Source organism: Nicotiana tomentosiformis, chromosome 3 (genome assembly GCF_000390325.3).
Source record: "Nicotiana tomentosiformis chromosome 3, ASM39032v3, whole genome shotgun sequence".
NCBI classification, from domain to species: Eukaryota; Viridiplantae; Streptophyta; class Magnoliopsida; order Solanales; family Solanaceae; genus Nicotiana; species Nicotiana tomentosiformis.
Genome location: NC_090814.1, coordinates 130369723 through 130395988, shown reverse-complemented (window position 1 = coordinate 130395988; position 26266 = coordinate 130369723). Strand labels below are relative to the sequence as shown.

The window sequence follows — 26266 nt, the reverse complement described above, 5'->3', positions numbered from 1 at the left end:
TACCAACGTAACATATTTTTCGTATCATACTATCATAGGTAATTGAGCCGGAGAGGCTGTCGTGAAATAAGTAGAATAAAACATTAGGAAATACTCAATATAGGGTGACCCAACTTGATATACCGACTTATACATATGACGTACTGGCCTATATGGCCATACCAGTATCCGTATACATGACATCTTCCTACAAGCCTCTAAGACTACATAAATATCATAAAGGTTGGGACAGAGCCCCGCTATACCAAACAATACATATTTAAATCATACTGACCAAATAGGCAACTCCGGAGTAAGTGGAGTGCACAAACACCTTCTGCTGAGCTGATAGCTTACTAGGAGAACTCTCAACCTGTCTATCGGGACCTACGGGCATGAAACGCGGTGTCCCCAGGCAAAAGGGACGTTAGTACAAATAAAGTACCGAGTATGTAAGGCATGACAGTAGTATATAAAAGACATGGAAGAAACATGGAGTAAAGAACTCAACCTGAAATTCTGAATAGCTTTGTGAATCATGAAAATTTATAATGTCATGCATGTGCATATAAATGTCATAACATGCATAGGTATATGTGTACATAACATCATCAACCCTCTGAGGGCATCCCATCATATCATCTCAGCCACTGTGGGCAAAATCATCAACGTATACCAACTGATCAGGTGGTGGTGCATATATAACGCCGTAACCTTTTCCTATATCCCATATACATATAATATACGCGTATATAACGCCTTCTGGTCATGGGTCAATGTACATGTATAAATGCATGAAATGCATAAGAAATACGTTAATAAGATTTCTCGAATATCATAAAATCAATATGCCTTTCGGACAAACTTTATAAAATACGTATTTTTCTGAGACCCATGAATAGAGGATATAATAATAATTCACATGGGGAATCAAGAATATAGACACCCCTAGTATTTTTATGAATAGAGTCATTTATGAAAGTTGCGTATTTTGCTCGTTTCGTTTGTATCCTTTGGATCATACCAAAAAGAAAGAAGGGATAGCCTTAACATACCTTAACTCTGTTGAGTCCTTAATACCTTCTAAGAAATTCTTCAAACAACTCAATTCAATCTACCACATCACAAGGAGATTCAAAATCAGTGTTGAGTAAAGGCTAAGTCCACAACTTAAACTAGTTGCTCATTTACGTAAATTTGGGCAGCATCTCCCCTGTAACTAGGCCCTCCTCCAATACCATATACCAACAACAACAAGAACAAAACAATAACAACATGTAAGCACCATTTTCCAACCTTATCTCCATCACAATATATCACAAAACAACCCACACACCCTAATTACTTCATACATAAAACGACAACCAAAGTAGTGTCAAACAACTTAAAATAATGTAACGATGAACGACCATCCCACTATTCCATCATTATGTGGTGTTTCTCTACACCATTTATCCTACAAAACTTCATTAAATAGTAAAAAAAATGTACAGCTCAAAGGTAACACGAAACAGCCCACAAAACAGTCCACTACAAGTCAAATAACTCGAACTCACTGCTTCCGATCACTGTCCCGTGAGTTTTAACTATTAGAAAATGAATTTATCAACCTTCATTGATATTTAAATACTTAAATACAGAAAGTACATGTTTTATTAACTATGAATTACCTTTCAAAACTCAAACCACAAAGAAAAAGAGAGGCAATATAGCGATACTTACATCGTAGGGATCGTTTTAATGTTATCGCTTCTTGATTCCGTGCCCGGGATGATAATATTGTTTGAATCTCTTATAGAGAGCTTAAGAGTAAAGTTAGGGGTGTTATTTGGGCGAGCTCTCTGGAAAATTGGAGAAAGAGACGAGATGGAATGCAAATATCCTAATTATTTTAAAGGTCATAAAGGTGATACTTGGCACCCTTTGATTGGCCCTTCTTCCAACGCTTATAACTTTTTATCTGAGTATCGTATGAATGAACGGTTAAGAGCGTTGGAAACTAAATTCCAAGATCTTCAATTTGGTATATAATATGTCCCAAAAATACCTCATATAGCATACGAAATATATTTTTCAAAAAGCTCTATTACAGGGCAAATCCTTAGTCGGTGTTTCTGCAACTTTAATCCGATTTTTCTCAAACTTCATATTTTCTATCCAAACATCATATATAGACATATTATGACTTTGAAATCATTTAAATCATGATTAACAAGTCTCATTTTTGTTACGTCACCTTGGGACGCACAGGGTATAACACAATGGTTCGGTTCGGCCGGTTATTTTATAAAATTTGTATCATACCAATTTTTTGATTATTCTATTATGTATAACCAAAATTAGACTTTTCGAAACCGTCCCAATCATGTCGGTTTCTCTTCGGTATCGGTATGGTTCGGTTAATTTTCGATATTTTTTTAAATATCATGTAAAATTCACCAGTAAAAGTAGAATGCAATAACATATGTTCTTTTATAGGACTTAACAAAACTCTTTAGAAATTTTTACTGTTTAAAGGGTGATGAATTAAAAAAAATAAAAGATGGCTAGAGTGTAGATCCATAAACTATTCTACAACAACGTAAAAGAAACCAAGCAAAGGCAAAAAAAATATAAATCACACGAGTGGAAAGGTATTAACCAAGCTGAGACTCAAGAATAAAGTTTATAGAAGATTAAATATTCAAAAAGATAAATTTAAATTATATGAAAGGAAACACATTCAATACATTGTAGTTTGCTACTCATAATCGCTAGAATACTTTGTGTCTTGCTAATGAAGATACTTGAAATAACTTAGTTTAAGTAGAAGTAGCATAATAGGTTTTAGGAATTAGTATTTTGAGTTTAATTACTTGTTGGCTTGTAACGGTTTTCATAATTCCAAGGCCCAAAGAAAAATTTAATGCATTATTATTTTTAAACTTACTATATAAATATATTTTTCACATATAAAATTTATTCGGTACGGTTCGGTATTTTTTCGGTTTATTTTTATTAATAAAAAATCTACCCTAATTATCGGTGCGATTATAGATTTATATAAAAACCTACGGTTTCTTTAATAGAAACCTAAAAATCGGTTCAATGCGGTACGGTTCGGTCGGTTTAGTCGATTTTCGAATATCCATTGACACCCCTACTTGCAAGGAGCTCAAACTTTATAATTTCGAACTCCACTTGCAGCCGTTCGAATTCCATTAGGATTTCCTAAATTTTATGTTGCTACATTTTAACTAATTGTTGCATTTTAAATTCTGACTATTTTCAATTACGTTATAAATACTGGCGATATTCTAATGCCCTAAAAGTGGCTATGTGGTAAAACCCTTCGGGGTTGCCCAGTTGGTTTGGAGGACGATCATTCATACGGATAACCTGAGATCGAATCCCCATCAATGACTTATGGGTTGAGTCTGTCGCACATGTCTTACCTAGTGCGATTTACCTCCCTGTGTGGTTTGCAGGCTAGCGAGTTTCCCTCTTATAAAAAAAAAAAAGAAGGGGGCGGCTATGTGGTATATACTTACTTTTTTACGATGACCACATGACCAATAATAATAGACGAAAGGTAAATACTTGATTAATACCCCAGGGTGGGTGATTTTGGAATTTAATCCTCAGCAGTTCAATTAATTAATACCCCTAAAGATACACCAAAGTACACGCACTTGCCCGCCCAAACGTGAAAAAGAACTCTTGAGGTTTTAGACAGCAGCAGTATCTGGGATTTGTACATTGTTAGAAGTTCTGTGGTTGAATAGTTTGAGGTTTGAAAATTGAAACACTACTAGACCAGTCTCTGGAGTCGGTGGACAAAAGCCGCATGAAACATTATTGTTTCATCTGTTTCTTGTAGTGAGTCCCTTTTCTCCTGGACTGAGCTTTCATCCAGGAGATGACTCCTAATTTTACCATTTTATAACTCACATGTCTAAAACCCTCCTCTCCCTCATTAAACCCCTTCACAAACCAAAACCCAGAACCCCTTCTCCGACCAACTTCCCCTTAACACGCCGCAGTAAAGAACTCGTTAACGAGGTCTGCCAAATCCTCCAAACTCAAGACCAGTGGGAACACACTGTCGAAATCCGCCTTTCCGAGGAAGAAGTTGTCCCTTCCGACATTGCCCACCATGTGTTCGACAAACTTAAGGATGCTCATGTGGGTCTCAAGTTCTTTGATTGGGTCTCTCAAAGACCCTACGGTTGTCCCCTTGATCGTTTTGCTTATTCTTCTCTTTTGAAACTCTTGGCTAAGTTTAGAGTCTTTCCTGAAATTGAAACTTTGTTACCCAACTTGACAACTTGTGAAGATAAGTTGCCCACACTCGAGGCGTTGGATGCTGTAATTAAAGCTTACTCTGATTCTAATTTGGTTGATAAAGCTGTTGAATTGTATTACTTTGTGTTGAAAACTTATGATTTGGTTCCACATGTAGTTACTGTTAATTCTTTACTTCATGGTCTTGTAAAAGATAGTAAGATTAAAGCAGCTAGGCGACTGTATGATGAACTCGTTGAGAGAAGTGGTGGTTCTGTTGAGAATAAATTTTTGGATAATTTTAGCACTTGTATTATTGTCACAGGGTTGAGTAAAGAGGGGAAGGTTGAAGAAGGGAGGAAATTGATTGAGGATAGGTGGGGTAAAGGTTGTGTACCAAATGTTGTTTTTTATAACACATTAATTGATGGCTATTGCAAGAAGGGTGACATTAGAAGCGCGTATAGGCTTTTCAATGAGTTAAAATTGAAGAGCTTTTTACCCACAGTGGAGACTTATGGGGCATTGATAAATGGGTTTTGTAAAGATGGGAACTTTGGAAAAGTTGATATGCTTGTACAGGAGATGGTTGCAAGGGGTGTGATTATTAGTGTCCAAGTGTATAACTCTATTATTCATGCTAGGTGTAGGCATGGTTTTACTGAGGAAGCAATGGACACCGTAAGAAAAATGATTGAAGCTGGCAGTAAGCCAGATATAGTGACATACAACACATTGATCTCTTATTCATGCAAGGATGAGAAAATTCAGGAAGCTGAAAAGCTTCTAGAACAGGTTAAGAATGTTGGGTTGGTGCCAACCAAGTTTACTTATACTCCTATGATACATGCCTACTGCAAATTTGGTGATTTTGAAAGGGCGTTAAGTTTGCTTGCTGAGATGACGGAGTATGGTGATAAACCTGATGTATCAACCTATGGAGCTCTTGTCCATGGGTTGGTGGTATCTGGTGAAGTTGATGTTGCATTAGTCATTCGAGACAAGATGATAGAAAGGGGAGTATTACCTGATGCTGGCATTTATAACGTTTTGATGAGTGGGCTCTGCAAAAAATTGAAGCTTCCTGTTGCCAGGCAGCTCCTTGATGAGATGCTTGTCCATGGTATATTACCTGATGCTTATGTGTATGCCACTTTGGTAGATGGATGTGTAAGAAATGGGGAATTTCATGAAGCAAAGAAGCTGTTTGAGAAGACAATTGAAATGGGTATGGATCCTGACCTTGTAGGGTACAATGCCATGATCAAGGGATACTGTAAGTTTGGACTGATGAAAGATGCAGTTGCTTGCTTCAGTAGAATGAAAAAGTCAAAAATAGCTCCTGATGCATTTAGTTATTCAACAGTAATTGATGGGTATGTAAAGCAGCATGACTTACACCTAGCATTAACCATGCTCGCTCACATGGTAAAGCGCATCTGTATGCCAAATGTGGTCACGTACAGCTCTCTGATTTATGGCTTTTGCCAGAATGGAGATCTTGTGGGAGCTGAAAATTTATTCAACAGAATGCAATCAAATGGTATGATGCCTAATGTGATAACGTATAGTATACTAATTGGCAGCTTTTGTAAAGTGGGAAAACTTGCAAAAGCAGCTTTTATTTTTGAACAAATGCTCATGCACAAGTGCTACCCAACTGATGTCACGTTCAATTATTTGGTTAATGGGTTTTCCCATTGCACGCCTACTATTTTCTCGGAGGAGAAAAGTGATCCTCATGATGAGAAGAACTCTATGTTTATGGGTACTTTTAAAAGAATGATATCAGATGGATGGCACCCGAGAAATGCTGCATACAATTCCATTATCATCTGCCTCTGTTTACAGAAAATGCTCAAAACTGCATTGCAACTGCGTGACAAGATGATTAGTAAAGGTTACACAACAGATCCAATTACTTTCGCCGCCTTGTTAAATGGGATTTGCTTAGATGGAAACTCCAAGGAATGGAAAAATATTATTTCCTGCAGCTTAAGTGCGACACAGCTAAGTGTCGCATTAAAGTATTCTTTGATATTTGACCAGTACCTAAGTCGTGGATTCAGCTCTGAGGCTTCAGTGATCTTGCATAGCTTGGTTAAAGACCGTATCTCATAATCAAGATGAAACTGATGTTAAGCTTTTGGTATATTTGGACTGGCAGAAGACTGAAGGTCTTCATTATCAAGAGAGTATTATGTATTATAGTTGTACTCAGGATATTCTATAAGATGGATGGAGCTCTCTGATTGTAGCTTTCTTTGGTCTTCTGTGGACTGACGGTTTTGGAGCCAACTAAAGTCCAATTTCGGCTGCAGTTCTGCTACAGCTTATCTGGGTGTTTTCTCTTTTGGTGGCAGTGCACTAAAACCAGGGTGGGAAAACTTGCCTTTTTCTTCTCATGACTTTTTGACTGTGTAGCACGAAATATAAAAATGTTGTTGATAGCAATTTATCTGGTTTCATGCAGGTGATTTTCATTGCAAAATGCATATATCAGATGCTAAAAGGTTGATCTCTTTTCTTGTGACTGACGTGATGAACTAATACTTTTTTGTGGTACGTATTTTATGTTGTTCGATGATCCCTTTTTTTTTTCTTTTTTTTTTTTGCTTTCTGCTCCGATGCTGCTCTCAAATATGGACCTTTTGTTGTTTCCCATTTCTGCTCATCGTGTTTACATTCAATGCTTGATTTGCATGCTTAATTACTCTTTGCTTAAGAATGTAAATTATTACAGCTTTACCAATTAAAGAATGTAAAAGTATGGTATATTTGCATGTAGAAGCAAGCACTTTGGAGGAAGGCTCATCCTTGTAAGAGGACGTTATTAAAGGATTCTATTTTCTCAAAATGCATTTGCTTTGAGCTTTGGTAAAATGGCAACCATACCCGTTTTTGGCTTGATGTATGGTGCGGGAATTCTGCACTGAAAGAAGAATTTCCAACCTATTCTCGATCACGACTGATAAAGAGGCCACTTTACGTGAGCGATTAAGGAGATACGGAGGTCAAGTGTCATAAGATATTTCCTTTAGGACGCCCTTTCAAGATTAGGACTGGAATTAGATAGGCAATTGGGCAAATTGCTTCAGAGAAGTTGCAGTTGCACAATTCAGAGAGGACAGAGAGATCTGGGCAGGCTGAACCTTGAAATTGTTTGTTGAAATTGTATCATAATTACTCATCTAGGAGAGGTGACTTCAGGCCCATATGGTAGCCAGTATGGACGACAGACAGCAGAAAAAGCAAGTTTTAAGCACTCTTGTCAGTTGGTGGTGTTTTGCAAAGGATGAGGAGGATTTTGATCACTTCTTACTACATTGCATTTCACTGTATGATAGTTTACTCCATGCTTAAATTGTCATGAGAATGACCTAGGACAGTGTTGGATGTCAGGGCAAGTTGAGAATGAGAAGGCTAGATGCTTGAAAGGAAGATCTGGTAAGGAGGCTCATTTTGCGCATTTTTTCCGGTTGATTTGGAGAGAGATATAATAGAACTTTTGAGGAAGTTGAAAGCGTACTGTTGAAAGTTAGGTCTTTTTTATTTTGTTTATACTTTTCGGTGCAAAAGGATATCTCACATTGTAAAAAGAAATTGAGTTTTTGGAATTTTGATGTAAACCCTATACATATATATGTGAGGTAAAACCAATTTGATGTGGTATTTATGAAATGCTTTGCTTTATATAAAAGGAAAAGTGCAAGTAGGATATTCTTAGATGCCTCGAAGTGCATTTGTTTTGTTTCGGCTTGAAGTGCTTGTGCACTTAACCCAGAAAGAATGGCAGAGGAAGTCATCCTTTCAGAAACTGATGGAAAGAAACCCTGAAGTGTAACATTAAACAAAACAGACGATCTTCTTGTATTTACTGTTATCCCCGCAGAGAAGGAAATTGCCAGGTGACTGTTTAGCTTACCGTTTGCTGCAAACAAGATAATATTACCTACTTTGCTGCAATAATTAGGGTTTTTTCCCACACAACATTTAGGTGAACTCATCATCACGGTGAACTGGTAAGTAGTAACGCCATTCTCGCATGGGACTAATTTATGTACAGAGCGTAAACCACTGGATCAACAAAAGAAGGATAAATGACCTATCGTAAATAACCTTCACAATACCATATTCCATCTTATGGGGAAAAAATGCCATTATCTGCGGAAAAAGAAGATAGAAAGAAGAAGAAGAGGAGGAGGTACATATAAAACTGTGTACAGGCGACAGGAAAAAGCACCACTTAAAAGAAGAAATGAAAGTGAATTATCGCTATATCTTGCCATCCATAACCTTCAAAAAGAGAATACTTGAATTAAATGTTATCGCATAAATTTGTGATCAACACCTACATCAAGCACAAGACAGATCGTCTAAAAGAAAACTAGGCACAAATACATTGCTCTGGGTGTATGACCAAAGCATTTAAAAAGAAACTTACAGAGGAAAACAAGAAAACTGAGTTCATAAATTGAATTCGCAAAAACAGTCTGGTAAAGCAGATCCTCTACCCATTATGAAATCATCTCTATGAACCTTCCACAGGGCTTCTGTTAGTTCCTTTCCTCTAAGCCCTTGAGAGGTTAACAATGCAAAAGCCTTCCTATTTAAGAAAAGTGTCTTATACAACCCCTTGAAAGCTCGCATTGCTGCAACCATCTTATCCATGTTCCCAAAATAAGTAGCCATGTAAGAATCACTGTTAATAGACACATAATAATCAAGTGCAGCTTTTGTATTCCCATGCATGGTTGTGAAGTCCTCTCCGCTAAGAAGACTAGATTTAGTAACAACATTGGTGTACATCGATGTTAGTCCCTCAAGTTCCATCAGGCCATCACCGGCCGCCAAATAAATAGTCGTATTGGTGGGTATGGCTAAAGCTTCAAGTATGAGTGCAGTTTCATTTGGTGTAAGTGGACATTTACCACGGCTTCTCCAAAGACGAGCCATTTCTCCCGTCCAAGGTTTCCTATCAACCCGTGCAGCTTCTATAGCTTTTGCAGAAGCAAGAGAAAGACCAGTGTATTTGCATTGACTATAAGCTACCATGTCAGGTTCAAATCGAAGGTGAAGTGATAAGAAGGGCTTTGGTATAGCTTGCAGAAGCTCAAACGCTTTCTTCTCTAATGTGCTTGTAAGGCGCAATGCACTATAACAACCCTGACAAAGTGCAGCTTTTGCATAAAGAGGGTACCTAAGAGATTATAAGAATGTTGAAAAGCAAACATAAGTAATTTTCGTTACAAGGATAACTAAACTACTAAATCCTTTAAAAGCAGTGTGCAGAAATGATTGGTTCTAAGTTTTCTACATAACTCTGATCACAAGAGATTATAGTACCTATCCCTTCTTTGACTCATTGCAGGGGTGATTGAGATATAACCATGCTTCAATAGGGAAGGAAGAACACTCTCAACATAGTCAAATTGGCCTTTGCGTTTGCTGCAATCGACTCTTACGGGATCTTTTGATGCAATCTCGGTTGGAAGCTCCTTTACCACTTCAACAAAGCCTTTCATTTGTTGGATGAAGTAGTCTACATCAAACACATCTTCAAAACCGCTGAAACATAAAACCAGAAGTCATTCAGAGGCATGAAAAGGAAGAGTAGAAAACATTATAAAGAAAACTTCTAAGAAATCATAAGACAGTTCTTAACCATGTCATGTTGCATACATTAGGGCTATTAAGGACATGTATGATGGAGCTAAGACTCGAGTGAGGACCGTGGAGGGGACTCGGAATACTTCCCAGTTATGATGGGGTTGCACCAGGGGTCAGCCCTTAGCCCATTTCTATTTGCCTTGGCAATCGACGCACTGACGCGCCGCATTCAAGGGGAGAGGGGAGGTGCTGTGGTGCATGTTATTTGCAGATGGCATTGTACTGATTGACGAGACGCGAAGCGGTGTTAACGAGAGGTTAGAGGTACGGAGGCAGACCCTGGAGTCTAAAGGTTTCATGTTGAGCAGGACCAAGACAGAATACTTGGAGTGCAAGTTCACCGATGCAACTCAAGTAATGGACGAAGACATGAGGCTTGATTCTCAAGCCATCCCCAGGAGAGACAGTTTTAAATACCTTGGGTCGGTTATACAAGGGAATGAAGAGATCAAGGAGGATGTTACACATCGTAGTGGGGCGAGGTGGATGAAATGGAGGCTCGCTACCGGTGTTTTGTGTGATAAGAATGTACCACCAAAACTTAAAAGGTAAGTTATATAGAGTGGTGGTTAGACTATGTTGTATGGGGTGGAGTGTTGGTCAATCAAGAACTCTCATGTCCAAAAGATGAAGGTGGCTAAAATGAGGATGTTGAGATAGATGTGCGGGCAAACCAGGTTAGATAGAATTAGAAATGAAGTTATTCGAGACAAGGTGGGTGTGGTCCCTGTAGAGGACAAGATGCGGGAGGCGAGACTTAGATGGTTCGGGCGTGTGAAGAGAGAGGCACAGATGCACCGGTGAGGAGGTGTGAGAGGTTGGCCGTGAAAGGCCTAAAGAGAGGTAGAGGCAGGCCGAAGAGGTATTGGGGAGAGGTGATTAGGCAGGATATGGCGTTGCTCCAGCTTACTGAGGACATGACAATGGATAGGAAGATATGGAGGTTGAGAATAAAGGTAAAGGGTTAGGATAGGTAGTCGAACGTTGTCCTTGTGTTATTTGTGTATTTTCATATTCCTTGACTTCTGTTATTACTGTTGTTGCTTTCGTTTCGGCTTTCTGATTGCAGTACCTAGTGTTAGTTTTGCATTTTTTGCTTCGATTTTCTGATTGGTGTGCTTGTTGTTGCCCTTCCTTTTACCTTTCCTAGCCGAGGGTCTACTAAAACAGTCTCTCTGCCTTCTTGAAGGTAGGGGTAAAGTCTGCGTAAACACTACCCTCCCCAAACTTCACTTGTGGGATTACACTGGGATTGTTGTTGTTGTTGTTGTTGCAGTTCTTAACCATGTAAAACTCCATAGTTGTCTGCTAATTAGACATAGTAACGAATGAATGACTAAAGAAGATCCAGAACCTAAAAGGAGTAATCAAGTTCCTAAAGCTTACAAGATTATGTAGGTTAAAAGGGAAGATGAAACAAATATAGAAGTCATCACAATAGCATACCTTGACTCATTCCAATATGCAGCCACTTCAAACTTTGGCAAAACAAGGATAGCATTCAGCAAACAAGCTATTCCAACACCATCACACAACTGCAGATCACCAGCGACGAGAAACAAATTGAATATGAATTTTATCGTCACATCTCAATCAGTAGGAAGCTCAGTGTATGAGCAGCAAATAACAATACTTACGTCTCTCCTCATCTGATTGAGCCCACCATAACAATCCACTCGAATATACCCATTAGTCTGAGCAGGAAGAGCTGCAGCATTTCAACAACAAAACCATGTCTGCATTGGAAGCCAGTCAAATGCTCGACTTAGAAAACATAGAACCCCTCAGAGGAGAAGGTTATATGCATAAGTACAGCTTCTATCCTCTTCATAATAAAAAAATTCTACAGCTTCTATCCTATTTCTTGTTTTTACCCACTCCCGGAGGAGAAGGTTATATGCATAGCTATTACCCAAATTAAATTTTCCCTGGTACGAGTCAGCTCAATCTCCATCAATAGACCACCAGAAATACACGATATAACAACATAGTAGTGAGTACATAAGTTATTCAAATCAGCATCAATGACAATGGGATCTAATGTTAAACTAGTAGCTATTTACTGCAGGAGTATCAGTTAAAAACTAACCATTAAGTTGGGGTTGGAGCCACCAATTGCACGGTCGCCACTCGGCTATCCTTCGAATGCTCCATATCTCAGGTCTTTCAACCCTGCAATTGCACTCAAATTCAAACAGATCAAATTGCTACTTGATACACAAAAATCAGGAAATGCGTGGGACCGGGTGTTAATAGAGGAGCTGAAAAACTTATAGAAATTGAAGACCGAAAAAATGGGCGTTACAGAAAAATTAAGTACTGTATAAGAAAAGATTGGATCTTGAAGTTTACTCCATGAAGGAAGAATAAAAAAATGCCCATAGACTTAAACACAGAGACCAAAGCAATTAACAAACGTAGAAATAAAAAAGAACAAGAAGCAAGACTTACAGGGAAGAATTAAAGGTAAGGGTAGGGTCGGAGAAGAAAGGAAAAGGTGGGAATAAGAAGAGAGCGAGAAAGAGAGAAAACGCCAATACTGTAACGCCAAACAAGGGCTTGCGCACCGTTGAGGCGATCATTCTATAGAATACAGCCAATGGGTATCTTCTCTGTTAAAACTATCAGCAGTTTGGAAGCGAAAAATATGAAGATTGAGGAAGATGAGGATAAGAGATATGGAGAGAGTAAGTAGATCTCTTCTCTTCTGCTACCTTCACAAAATGATGCCAACCTCCTCGCTTTTACGGCCCGGAACTTACAACTGTGGATCTACCTTATGGATGTTTAACGGGAATGTTTAACGGGCGGGCTGTTGGTCCGTTTAATTTATCGGGTGGTTAGCGGGCTGTACTTTTTTTAATTTTTTTTTTGTCTGTTTGGGTTCGGGCTGTTAGCGGACCGTAGATTTTTATTTTTATTTTTAAGTAAATTTTATTTTTCTTATTCAATGTTATTGATACTTAAGTGTTTGCAAACTTTTAAGGCTTAGAATTAAATTTTGAAGTTTAAAATTTTAAATTTGAAATTTGAATTTTATAATTTTAAAATTGAAATTTGAAAGTAAGTGGCTACAAAAAATTATTTAATAAGATCAATAGACAATATGTAAGGATCAAGCTCCGAAAATTTTTATTTGATATTTTTATTGAATAATATATAATACTTCAAATTAAGTTGCAAGTTCTTTTTTGATTTTATTATTTTTGAACTTGCAAATTAAAAGTTTACAACAATTGTATATAAAAAAAAAAGAAATAGTACATCACATGCTTTGCATTATTTTTGTAAGTTCATCTATGTCAACATGAGGTTCTTGATTTCCGGCATTGGTTGAATCAGAACCATAAACCATTATATCTCCAATTTCTTGGCCCTCCGCTTCATCTACCTCGTCACGCCCTTGATTTCGTCGTTCTGATCTTATCCAATCTCTGAAGCACACTAGAATTTCCAAAGCGTTGCTACCCAATAAATGATGGGTATCTCCTAGTTGCTGCCTTGCTTGGCTAAATGCGCTCTCTAATGCGACTGTTGAAATCGGCACATTTAGCACGTCTCGAGCCATGGCCGAAAGAACAGGAAATTGATTTGAATTGCTCCTCCACCAACCCAGTGGTAGAAATTCCTTTGTGCGGGGCTCTGTTGACTTTTGCAAGTAGAATTAAAGTTCATCAATATTCCTGCTACTGGTTTGTTGATACTCCCCTATTGTAGACCAAATCAAATAATCTTCAACACCATCATTATCATCCAAAGCACTGGTCCCAGATGTTGAAACTGAACTTGAAGGAATATTTGCATCTACAGCAGAAGAAGCATCAACAATGTTAGCATAATAATTATATAATGTTTCTAAATGTTTGTGTAGATCAGAAATACAAGTGTCAATATCAGGAGTTTCAGTTGGTCCAATATCCATATAAGAATATAAAGCAGTGATTAATTGGCGACAAGTGGCCATTTTGATAGAAGGGTTTAAAATAACACCAATTAGGTAAATAGGGGGAATTGGGTAAAAATATTTTTTAAACTTATCTAGCATAGATTCAACAACAGAAGTATATCCTTCTTTCTTCTTCAAATTATGTAGTAAAAGAGAAATTTCAGCAATATGAACTAAACCATTTGCAATAGTAGGATAATAAGCTCCAGAAAACTCAAGTGTAGCCACATAAAATTTTTGTAAAAACTTTACAACATCTTCAATGACATCCCAAGTTCTAGATGTTAACAAACGGCTAGGATCAGTACAATGAGAATTAGCAACTTCAGTTATAGGCATTCTATATTTATAACAACATTTTAAGAATAAATAAGTATAATTTCACCTAATAACTATTTTTTCAGGCATGAGTCTTGGTTTTAGTCCATATTGTACACATTTTTCTTTAAATGCATTTAATCTAGCACTTCTATTATTTTCTTGAATTACACCAGCAGCTCTTCTAACTAAAGTGATATCATCTCTAAATAATTCAAGGTCACTCTTCGCAATCAAATTATAAATATGACATGCACATCTAACATGAAATATTTCAGGAAGTGGTAGGTGTAGATGCAATTTTAATATTATAATAGCAGCATTGTTGTTAGAAGCATTATCAAATGACACACACAAAACTTTTTCTGCAAGATTATAAAATATAGGAACTTCATGGATAGTATCACTTATAAATGCACTAGTATGACTTTGATCTTCATCATATTTAAAATCAATAATATATTTTTGCATATAAAAATTACCATCTATCCAATGGCATGTAACAGTCAAATAATCATTATCATTTACAGCACGACCAATATCAGAAGTAAGAGAAATTCTACAAGAAAGACTGGCGAACAAATAACGTATATATGTCTGATATTGTCCAAAAAGCCTAAAGATATCAGCTCTACAAGTACTTCTAGGAATACCTTTAAACAAAGGGTTATAAATTCTTTGAATATAAGTAACAAGATATGGTGAAGCAGCAAAACTAAAAGGTAAACAACCTAAAACAATCATTTTAGCTAATTCTTCCCGATCTTTCTTAATATCGTATTTACCCATTAACCCTCCAGTACCCGGGTTAAGTTTTTGTTGCCCATCTTCCTCATCTACTCCCCAATCAAGAGGGTGGTTTTCTACCATGTGCCTACGAAGTTGACCCGTTCCCCCTCCCTTACCGGTCTCATGTTTATAAATATCCTTACAAATTCTACATCTTACATAATTTTTATCTTCTTCTAGTCTGTCAAAAAAATTCTAACACTTACTTCTTAATCTTCGATTCTTCTTAATAGGGAGGGGAGGCCTACTTGTATTACCACGACTTCTACCCCTAATATTTTGAGTTTGACTAGTATTACCAGGTGTAGCTGGTGGTGTTTCAAGATTATCAGGTGATGGAAATGGAATATCATCTAAATTATCATATAAATCATCATCTATACCATAATTTTCTTGAAGTCCCTCATAATCTACATTTAAATTTTCACGTGAACTTTCAGAAATATGTGTAAAGCTACTAGAAAAACAAGCACCACCTCTTGATCTTTTGAAAGTTTTCTTACTACCACCTCTACTAGTGCACGCTTTTTTGGCTGCTCTAAATATATCCATTATGTAAATTAAATTAATAATTGTAAATAATAAAATAAATGTACACCAAAGAAGAGAAAGATATAGAACGAGTGTACCGGGATTCCGGATGCCGCACTAAATTTGATATCAAAAATCAAACTTCAATTGATAGATCGATACTTGATAGTTGATACCACACTTCACTTGAATACTTGATATTTGATAATAATAATTTTGTAATGGCTAAACTAAATATTTAATGAAACTTGAAATAATAAGTAATTGAGAATTTAAGAACAATAATCAATAATATCAAGAGAGAATTAGAGTAGTAAGAGAGTGAATTGTGAGGAAAAATGAAGAAGAAGAGGGGCTATTTATAATTTTTAAAATGTTAAAATTATAATTTATCAAATACTAGGGGTGTGGGGGCTATTTTCTCAAGGGGTAGGTCGAAATGGCCATTTCTGCAAAAAAGGGCCGTTGGCCAACGGTCATATTTGAATTTGACCGTTGGCAACGGTAAAAAAAAAATAAAAAAAAAAATAAAAAAATTTAAAAAAAAACGTTAAAAATCGGGCTGAAACGGACTGTAGCCCGTTAACAGGCTAACGGGCTTAGCAGGTTCCGGTGCACCGGTATCAAAAAATTATTCGTTTGAAACCCGTCCCAGCCCGCCCCCCACGCTACAGCACCGGGCTTAACCGGGCTGAATCGAATTGTAAACGGGTCAGCCCGGCCCGATTAACAGGTATAATCTACCTTCCCCTTTTTGCACTCTCGTTTTGTTACTGAAAAGTTCACGAGTTTGTGCTTTTTCTTCTTTTTTCTTTTTAAAATTCTTTTTGTCCTAATTATGATGGTAGTAATTTTCCCTTCCTCTAAAACACTCTCACATCTTCCGTTAGTTTTGAAAATTTTCAATTCCTATTAAATCATCGGAAAAGGGTCAAACATCACCTTAACGTATTGGAAATTGCTCAAATATGCCCTTCTTCCACCTATTGGACCATAAATGCACTTAATGTTAATTTTCGGACTACAAATGCCCCTCCTTCTAACAGAATTATGACATGACATATATGGGTGTCACGCCCCGAAATCGGGGAGCGCGACCGACGCTCAACCGAGTGAACCCGATCGAGCAAGTCTGTTAGATTTCCTTCTACCCAAACTCATCCATGAATAAAGAAGAGATGAACTTCATTAATCAAATGTTGAAAAGATTTTTATTAACAACTCCCATTTCATTTTCATTAGAAGCTTCATTCAAAATTTTCAAAATATTACAAGTTTATAGATATAATGAAAAACATGATTACCCAACTTGTCTACGGAGCCTCTAAGTACAATAGAAGAGTAGTATGGAAGTGCCGGCAATAAGGCTCCGGCTATACCTTAAAACACAATGTACAACTCAAATGACATCAGGACCGGAATAGAGTAGGGCTCACCAAAACTTGCTGAATAGAGAGTGACTGCTAACGAGGACCAAAGCTGCCCGCTGATGAACCACCTGCATCCATTGAAGATGCAGCGCCCCGACAAAAGAGACGTTAGTACATATGGAATGGTACTAGCATGTAAAGCTAACTGTCCATTTTCAAAATAGAATGCCAATATAAGAAAGGGAAAACTATAGAAACATGAAGTCACAATCAATGATATCCAAATGCCAAGTTAACACAAAATAATTTTCAAAATACGAAAATAAATAAATAAATAAATAAATAAATATATATATATATATATATATTTGGTTGGGAGATCATTAGCACCGATATACCACCATTCACAATATCACCTTTTACAATACCAATACCATCGTACTTTTAGTACGGAGTACGATCATGACCCGATCGACTAGGCCGTCTCATCCGAGACATCAACCACAATCACAATTTCAATTATAATTTCCAGCACAATCACCACCATGTGTGCGACATGGTGTCCGATAACGACCCGATCGGCTAGGCCATCTCACCACATTGCCGTGTGGATCGACATCATCCTTTCTATCAATCATCTCATCCCAATTAAGGGGAATAATTTTATCACATCAATCTCATCCCAAATAAGGAAAATAATCACAATCCACTCCTACACAAGCACATGTAGTTTCGGGGTTAGGTTATTTCAACCTACCCTTCCTCGGTGACTTATCGATACTCCCAAATACATTTTTGATTTGCATACAAAGGAAACAACAATACAAATGCATTTACCTCATAACCTTCCACACCATTTATAGACTTATTGGCATTTTCATCCACCTACAATATCATTATTTTATTGGCTCTGTTGGCCATACATATGATTCTTCATTCATGGCACAATGGCCGTATTTCATATTCCACACTTTCATTTCTTTCCTTTCCTGGATCACCATCATAAATATCAACAAATAGAATATTCCGAAAATCACAACTTTAGGTTCATTGGTAGTGAAGACATTAAACACAACGGATTTCTTTCCAAGAAATGGAGTAAAATAATTGGCAATTGAAGCACAAGTTAAAATCATAAACGAGTAACACATCATTTATTCTTGAAACACTTTTTCCCAAAGGGTAATACACATTTTCAACTCATAAATACATAAGATCTCAAAATACGTTGGAAATACTTACAAGGCATAATATTAGTTGAAACAACCCGATTTGGGCACGACTTGAGTACATAAGCTTTTAGGCAAATCTATTTTCGAAGTTAATTTGGATCAATTGAATCAAGGCTCATTTATTAACCTTTCTCACGTCACTTCATTTCATTGGTACCATTGGCCACCAGTATAATTTTCATTCTTGGCACGGTGGCCACAATTTATATCACCAACTCACTTCTTTCACTTTCGAGCATCTTTATACATTATCAACAACAAGGCATTTCCAACCAAGATTTTAAATACACATATGAGAAATTAAGGGTCTTAAGCACATCTAGTTTTTCTCCCACAATTTGGCATGATAACTTTTATTTGAAACACTACTCAAAGCCATAACATTTTAATACACATATCATTCTTGAACATATTCCCGAAGGATAACATAATGTTATAGGAACATTCGGAACACATTTTGAATGCATAATTCTCGATACTTTGCTTACTTGGGAAAATCAAATTTATTGGGAATAACTCAGAATATGGGAATAAGGAACTTGAGACAACCATACTTGAAACTTACGGGAATATCATGGAATTCAATTCTAAGAGAGTAGTTTAGCCAACATACCTCGCTTTGAGATTTCCTTAAATTACTACGACGTTCCGAAAATCCTAGCAATCCCAATATATTTTAAGACATAACATAAATTGAACTATAATTAGGAAGATATTCGTGGTTTCAGCTCATTTGAGCATTTTATCAAATACTAGGTGTGCAAATTTGACTACAAGGTTCTTCTACAAGATTTTCTTTATTTCATAACCAATCTTTACTTATTTGAGCTCAAAAATCTTCCCACAAACCTTATTGGTACATACATGTATAAATAATACTCTTAGACCCAAGAATCATGCTCTTAATCAACCATCTTCTACCCAAATTCGAAATTGAAAACTAGGGTATGGAACCTTACCTCTTAGATAAAGAACTTGAGGGATTTCTTGTTGGATTTCAAGGCTTGAGCAAGATTTGATGAACAAGGGCTTAGGAATTACTCCTCTCACTCTAGGGCACTTTCCCCTCTCTAAAAATATCAGATTATCCCTCCAAAATGAACCTAAGATCATTTTATAAGAACTAGGGTCGGGTTATGAAATTAGAAAAACAGACCCTCAAAAATTCAGACCCGTGCTACAAACCAGGTTAGGCACGGTCTATAGCGAGCTACAAACCAGGCTTCGCGAGCTCTGTAGCGAGCTACAAACCAGGCGTCGCGAGCTCTGTAGCGAGGTATAAATCAGGCTTCGCGATATCTGTACCGAGCTACAGACCAGGCTTCGCGAAAAATATAGTATGGTCTAGCGCGTTACAGGCCTAGCTTCGCGAGGGTTATAGCATGGTCTAGCGCGCTATAAAGCTGGCTTCGCGAGGGTTATAGAACGGTCATATTCTTCCACCCTTTGGGAATTTGAACATAACTTCTTGTAGGAGTGTCCAAATGACGAACGGTGTGAAGAGTTAGAAACTAGACTCAAAGGGCTTGAATTTGATAGGTAGATGTCACGACCCAAAAACTAACTGTCGTGATTGAGCCTATCGTGGAACTAGGTAAGCCGCTACTCAACTATCTCAACACAGTAAACGCTTTAAAATATAGGCGGAAGCAATTTAATATTTAAGAAAATCCTTTTTAAAACTGAAATAAACCCGCAACACAATACAATCTATCCCAAAATCGGGGTGTCACCGAATACATGAGCATCTATGTCAGAATACAGTCTACTACAATGTCTAAGGAGTAAAAACTGAAGTACAGATAAAGGTAATAAAGGAGAGTGAAGGCCTGCGAATGCCATGCAGCTACCTCGATAGTCTCCGAGATCCTATCTCCTCAATCAGCAGCCGCCGTAACCAGAAGTACCTAAATCTGCACACGAGGTGTAGGGTGTAGCGTGAGTACAACCAACTCAATAAGTAACAAACCCAAACTATGGGCTGAAAGTAGTGACGAACTCAACCGGCACAATTCAATACAGAAAATAACAGTGCAGAAATGTAGACATGCTTTCAAGTTCGGTAGATATCTTAAAACAGTAAAATGGATCAATCTGAATGATATAAAAAAAATATAACTCCTCAACCTCTACCATGCCAATGCAATGTTGTATGTGATGCACCATCCTGACAGCCTCATGTGCTTACACTCTCGAATACTCAACCACTCGGTACTGTATATGGCCCATACGGTCAACGGAAGATCCATCCCGGAACATATACATCACTGACAATAAGTCACCCAGTACCGAGGAAGGCCAATCCAGCCTTGTGGAGAAGATCCATCTCCAGGTTCACACTCTCAAATAATCAACCACTCGGTACTGTATATGGCCCATACAGCCCAAGGGAGATCCATACCATAACATATACATCATACGAACTTAATCGAATTTTCAGATCACCTCCAACAACATCAAAAATATGAATTACACACGGATTCAAGCTTAAAAAACTTCGAAATTTCCAAATTCTACAAACGACGCCGAAATCTATCAAATCTCGTCCGATTGACCTCCAATTTTGCACACAAGTCATAAATGATCCCACAAACCTACTGCAACTTCCGGAATCGAAATCCGACCCTGATATCAAAAAGTCAACCCCCGGTCAAACGTCCCAAAAATTCGACTTTCGCCATTTCAAGCCTAATCTCACTACGGACCTCCAAAAAAATTTTCGGACACGCTCCTAAGTCCAAAATCACCATACGGAGCTACTGGAATCATCATAATTCGAATTCGGGGTCGTTTACATATAGATCAACATCCAATCGACTTTTTCAACTTAAGCTTTCCATTTAAGAGACTAAGTGTCTCATTTCACACTGAATTCACTATGGACCCAAACCAACTAACCTGATAAGTCATATAACAGCTATAAAGCGTAAATGGAGCAGTAAATAGGGGAACGTGGCTACAACTCTCAAAACGACCGACCAGGTCGTTACATCATCCCCCTCGTAAGCAAACGTTCATCCTCGAACGGGTCTAGAAACATACCTGGAGTCTCAAATAGGTGTGGATGACTGCTCCGCATCTCCCGCTCGGTCTCCCAAGTAGCCTCCTCCATGGGCTGACCTCTCCACTGCACTTTCGCTGAAGCTATATCCTTTGACCTCAACTTCCGAACCTGTCGATCCAAAATAGCCATCGGCTCCATATTATAAGCCAAATCACCATCCAACTGACCCGTACTGAAATCCAAAACATAAGACGGATCATCGATATACTTTCGGAGCATAGAAACATGAAATACTGGATGCACACTCGACAAGCAAGGTGGCAAGGCAAGCTTGTAAGCCACCTCCCCAATCCTCTGAAGTACCTCAAAAGGCCCAATAAACCAAGGGCTCAACTTGCCCTTCTTCCCGAACCTCATAACACCCTTCATGGGTGAAACCTTTAGTAGAACCTTCTCCCCAACCATGTAAAACACATCACGGACATTCCTGTCGGCATAGCTCTTCTGTGGGCTGAAATTAGTGACGAACTCAACCGGCACAGTTCAATACAGAAAATAACAATGCAGAAATCTAGACATGCTTTCAAGTTCGGTAGCCTCATGTGCTCACACTCTCGAATACTCAACCACTCGCTACTGTATATGGCCCATATGGCCCACGGAAGATCCATCCCGGAACATATACATCACTGACTATAAGTCACCCAGTACCGAGGAAGGCCAATCTAACCCTGTGGAGAAGATCCATCTCCAGGTTCACACTCTCAAATAATCAACCACTCGGTACTATATATGGCCCATACGACCCACGGAAGATCCATCACAGAACATATACACCATACGAACTTAATCGAATCTTCAAATCACCTCCAACAACATCAAAAATACGAATTACACACGGATTCAAGCCTAAGAAACTTCGAAATTTCAAAATTTTACAAACGACGCCGAAACCTATCAAATCTCGTTCAATTGACCTCAAATTTTGTACACAAGTCATAAATGACCCCATGAACCTACTGCAACTTCCAGAATCGAAATCCGACCCCGATATCAAAAAGTCAACCCCCGGTCTAACTTCTCAAAAATTTAACTTTTGCCATTTCAAGCCTAATCCCACTACAGACCTCCAAAAAAATATTCGGACACGCGCCTAAGTCCAAAATCACAATACGGAGCTACTGAAATCATCAAAATTTGAATCTGGGGTTGTTTACACATAGATCAACATCCAGTCGACTTTTCTAACTTAAGCTTTCCATTTAAGAGACTAAGTGTCTCATTTCACACTGAATTCACTCCGTACCCGAACCAACTAACCCGATAAGTCATATAACAGTTATAAGGCATAAATGGAGCAGTAAATGGGGAAACGGGGCTACAACTCTCGAAACGACCGCCCGGGTCGTTAGAGTAGATCACCTCCTAAGTCGTTATAGTTTGGTAGCAGCATTCGTTTGAAGTAGGATCTTGTGCGAATTGAGACATCCTTTCCACTTAATGTATCCAACTTGTTCCACATAAATTCTTGCCATTCACAAAACTCCTTAGTATGTTTCAACACACCTTAAACATATATTTTTCATTTTAAAATAATGTGGTTCTACCCCATGGGTCTTCTTTAATACTCGAACACGTTATTCCCAAATACCGTTAGTGCACTTTAAAATCTTCAATCATTAGAAAATTTTTAACGGGGCCTTACAGTGGGGCTTTGCATTAAATACGTGGTACTGGTTTATTGGTACACATAAAACTATCAGACCCGATACAAATAACTCGACCCATTTAGACTAACCTTAAACCTGGAACCTTTTTTCTCAAGCCTACTTTCCATCTGAAGATTGAAAGCCATTGTCACAGAAGGTTGAAATTCTCTTGCACGATAAAAGAGAGAAAAACATGATTTAAGGAAAATTTAGAGTTATACCCTTTTAAATTTTTATATTTTTCTTCTCTTTACTTTTTTTCTTTTGTTTGAAGTGATCGTATTTTCTGTTGTTGATAAATTATAGATACTTCAAATTGGTTTCTGATTCTTATATCGGCAAATCTTTTAATTATTGGAATATTCAAAAAGAATAGTGAGAGGCTGACATCCCTTAATATATAGACCCTCTCACTAGATAAGTAAAAATCAAGTGTAAATTCAATTCAATAATTTATTTACTCATTCATAGTATTAAACATTTGATCGCTCATGTCTATTCATGAGTTTTTCTCTGGTATGTTTATTCATGAATTGTAAAATATAAGCGATGGAATATAAATTTGGAATGAAGGAAAAAATGGAGGAAAACAGTGATTGGAAACCATAAAAATGGATAAGGATTCACCATTAATAGCAATAAAAAATCTTTATCATCTCCTTAAAACCAAGTTAGCAGAGAAAGAAAACACCTTGAACCCATTGACAAGTAACAACCATGAAAAGTCTCCATCACCTTTTGAGTGTTTTGTTTTTAGAGAGAGAGAGAGAGAGAGAGGGGATTTGGTTTTGAGGAAGATGAATTATTTCTTGAGAGGGTTTGGTTTTTGGATTAGTCTTAGGTTATTCATGTTGAGTCTAATATCCCCATGTGTACCAATAAACCAGTGTCACCTATCTATATTATTATAAAAGCATGAATACAATGTCGGTTTACAAAAATAACCTAATAATATTAAACGTAATAACTCATAATAAAAGAACATAACCGGAATTCTAAATATTAGTCTTATAATCCTATTAGTTTTAGGACATAATACTACACGTTAAGAATCCTATATTATTATCTTTAGGAATCTTATTAATATACTTACTTTCAGACTGTCTAATTCATATAAAATTGAACAAGTAAATATCTTTAGTCATGTAATTCAATTACTTTCAGGATATACTTCTTAAAAATTTCTATTACTAATTTAATTCGAAAACTTATTATAATGTCCTATTACTAATTTAATTTGAGAATGTATTATATTGTCCAAATTTATTTAGAAAAAGGAGAGCATGTATTATTATAAAAGTATAAATACAATATTAATATACCAAAATAACCCTAAATTATTAAACAGAAGAACTCATAGGAAGAGGACATAACTACAATAACCTATTTTTTGGACCACAATACCTTCTATGCTAATTTTTAATATTTAAGATTTTAAAATTAATAAAATTTTATCTATTAAATTCTTATCAAAAATATGTAGGAAGTTTTAATAAAATCAATTTCATAAGAATCCTCCGTATTGGCTATACATTAACATTATCACTCCATAATGTCCAATACCAAGAAAAATAAAAGTAATATTAAATGGACTGCATAAAGAGTTGAAATTGAGAAAATAATATCCCCACGATAATATATTTTTATAACTATTTTCTTACTAAAATAATATTTTTTTAATTAACTTTTTGTGTAATATTGAAAAATACTCAATTATTAAACAATAACTAAGAAAATATTTAAGAATATAAATGTGTGAGAAAGAGAAAAAAAATGGTTGGTAAGAGTCAATACCACTAATAATTCTACAAACATAAAGATCTAAAAGTGAAATGTCATATCAATCTTTTACTCTTTGAAAATAAAATTTATGGTAGATAAAATTATAATTAAGATTAAAGATTCAAAACAAGAGATGAACTAATATTAAGATCTGAATCAACATAGAATAAAATATTTTTTATGTTAAAACCAAATAATTAAATCTTTTAATTAATTATTTAGCAAGAGAATCCAATTTAATTATTTTTTTAAATTTATCATATGAGTAAAATTCTTATTCAAGTTTAAAAAAAATCTTAGGTTACATAAATTTATTCCATAAAAAGAGCGTTAGAACACAAAGTAAAAGGTTTAGTATATTATTAATAATCAAATGCCATACAAGTGTCTGAGAAAGTAAAATCAAAGCTAAATCCTAAACAAGAACAAGCTTTCAAGACTATATTATAAAGAGTCGACTCTGCTATAACGGGATTATTCTTTGTAGATGCCTCCGGCAAATTGAAATAATATTTTTATGTCATGCATTACTTGTAACTATCATATCAAGAGGCATGGCACTGTTAGCAATAATAGCAAGTGGTGTACCAACAACGATTTTATTGTGAGGCCATCAACTTTAGTTTTGATATACCTCTTCAAACAACTTAAATAACCATCGCAAATATATCAAAGTAGAGCATAGTGCTAAATTTATAAGAAAAACAAAATTGATAGTATGTGATGAAGCACTTATGGCTAAGTGTCAAACGATCGAAATAATTGCCCGGAGTTCTAGAGATATATTGGATATTAATGAACCGTTTGGTGAGAAATTAATGGTTTGGGATGTGATTTATATCAAGTACTACCAGTAGTTCCAAAATCAACAAAAGTAGAGACTATAAAAGCTAACTTATCAAAGTTATACTTTTGGCCTCAAATGAAAAAGATTCAACTGGCAAGAAATATAAAGTAAGAACATATTCAGTATTCAGTGTCTTCTTGATTTGTGTCAAAAATAAAGAAGAGCATCCAATAAAAGATGATTTGGTTCTTTCTAAACACTTGATTATCATTCCCGATGGTAATAGTAGTACATTTAATAAGAGAAATATTTCTATTATTAGATTAAAACGCAATGTGTGCAAATCGCATGATAGAATTAAAAAGATATCTTAGCTAGCAGAAATAAATATGTTGATCAACTAAATAAAAGGTTGATTGCATTATAGTAAAAATAAAATATTTTTCTGTTTTTGACTCAGCAGAAAATAATACCAATAATTACTACCAAGAAGAGTGTTTAAATACTTTAATATCAATGGCCTTCTACCATACATGTTTGTTGTAAGTTTATTATTTCTTACGTATGTTAGTGTCGCCGTTTATATAATAGGCTAAGTTAAAATTGATCTTCCATCATATATAAGTTGATTTTGAAGAAAAATATGCTCGTCATGCTACTGAAAAACTTAAATACGCCGAATAGCTTATGTAATAGCACACAGATGGTATATAGAAGTTTTGACAATAACGTCATATATGAAAAAATTATGATACTGGTCTATGTGATTCTAAGTATACTCTTATCCCTGAATTCAACTTTTGTCTTCCGAAACTAAGGAATATCCTTTTTAAATTTGTGTGAAAATAATTTTTAGTATGTTTATGTTTTGCAAATATAATAAATA

The 26266-nt window shown here is 36.4% G+C and overlaps 2 protein-coding genes across 5 annotated transcripts; one reads left to right on the top strand and one right to left on the bottom strand.

Moving 5' to 3' along the window:
• The first annotated feature begins 3647 nt into the window (after positions 1 to 3647).
• LOC104120533 (pentatricopeptide repeat-containing protein At1g52620) lies at positions 3648 to 7923 on the top strand. 2 transcript variants are annotated; one of them, XM_009632313.4, is made up of 3 exons: positions 3648 to 6620; positions 6716 to 6804; positions 7031 to 7923. In XM_009632313.4, the coding sequence occupies exon 1, from the start codon at positions 3910 to 3912 to the stop codon at positions 6361 to 6363; it is 2454 nt and encodes an 817-aa protein (XP_009630608.1). In that variant the 5' UTR covers positions 3648 to 3909; the 3' UTR covers positions 6364 to 6620; positions 6716 to 6804; positions 7031 to 7923. The 2 variants fall into 2 exon arrangements, with proteins under 2 accessions (XP_009630608.1, XP_070053705.1); XM_070197604.1 differs by having other exon boundaries at positions 6716 to 6808; positions 7034 to 7923.
• A 425-nt stretch (positions 7924 to 8348) lies between these two features.
• On the bottom strand, positions 8349 to 16258 carry LOC104120534 (O-fucosyltransferase 13). Of its 3 annotated transcripts, XM_070197602.1 has the most exons (8): positions 16241 to 16258; positions 12364 to 12688; positions 12002 to 12084; positions 11550 to 11620; positions 11359 to 11447; positions 9589 to 9810; positions 8687 to 9442; positions 8349 to 8538 (listed from the first exon to the last, which is right to left on the bottom strand). In XM_070197602.1, the coding sequence occupies exons 2-7, from the start codon at positions 12492 to 12494 to the stop codon at positions 8710 to 8712; spliced, it is 1329 nt and encodes a 442-aa protein (XP_070053703.1). In that variant the 5' UTR covers positions 12495 to 12688; positions 16241 to 16258; the 3' UTR covers positions 8349 to 8538; positions 8687 to 8709. The 3 variants fall into 3 exon arrangements, with proteins under 3 accessions (XP_070053703.1, XP_070053702.1, XP_070053704.1); XM_070197601.1 differs by lacking the exon at positions 8349 to 8538 and having other exon boundaries at positions 8542 to 9442; XM_070197603.1 differs by lacking the exon at positions 8349 to 8538 and having other exon boundaries at positions 8542 to 9442; positions 11550 to 11648; positions 12002 to 12688.
• Between the last annotated feature and the right edge of the window lie 10008 nt (positions 16259 to 26266).

What these genes read in the sequence shown, in the direction of transcription:
- LOC104120533 (XM_009632313.4), top strand. Translation starts at nt 3,910, where the DNA reads ATGTCTAAAACCCTCCTCTCCCTCATTAAACCCCTTCACAAACCAAAA.
- LOC104120534 (XM_070197602.1), bottom strand. Translation starts at nt 12,494, where the DNA reads ATGATCGCCTCAACGGTGCGCAAGCCCTTGTTTGGCGTTACAGTATTG. An exon ending in TCAATCAGATGAGGAGAGAC is followed by an intron (nt 11,448 to 11,549) that starts GTAAGTATTGTT and finishes GGTGATCTGCAG; the next exon opens with TTGTGTGATGGTGTTGGAAT. An exon ending in GCATATTGGAATGAGTCAAG is followed by an intron (nt 9,811 to 11,358) that starts GTATGCTATTGT and finishes TTTATGTTTCAG; the next exon opens with CGGTTTTGAAGATGTGTTTG.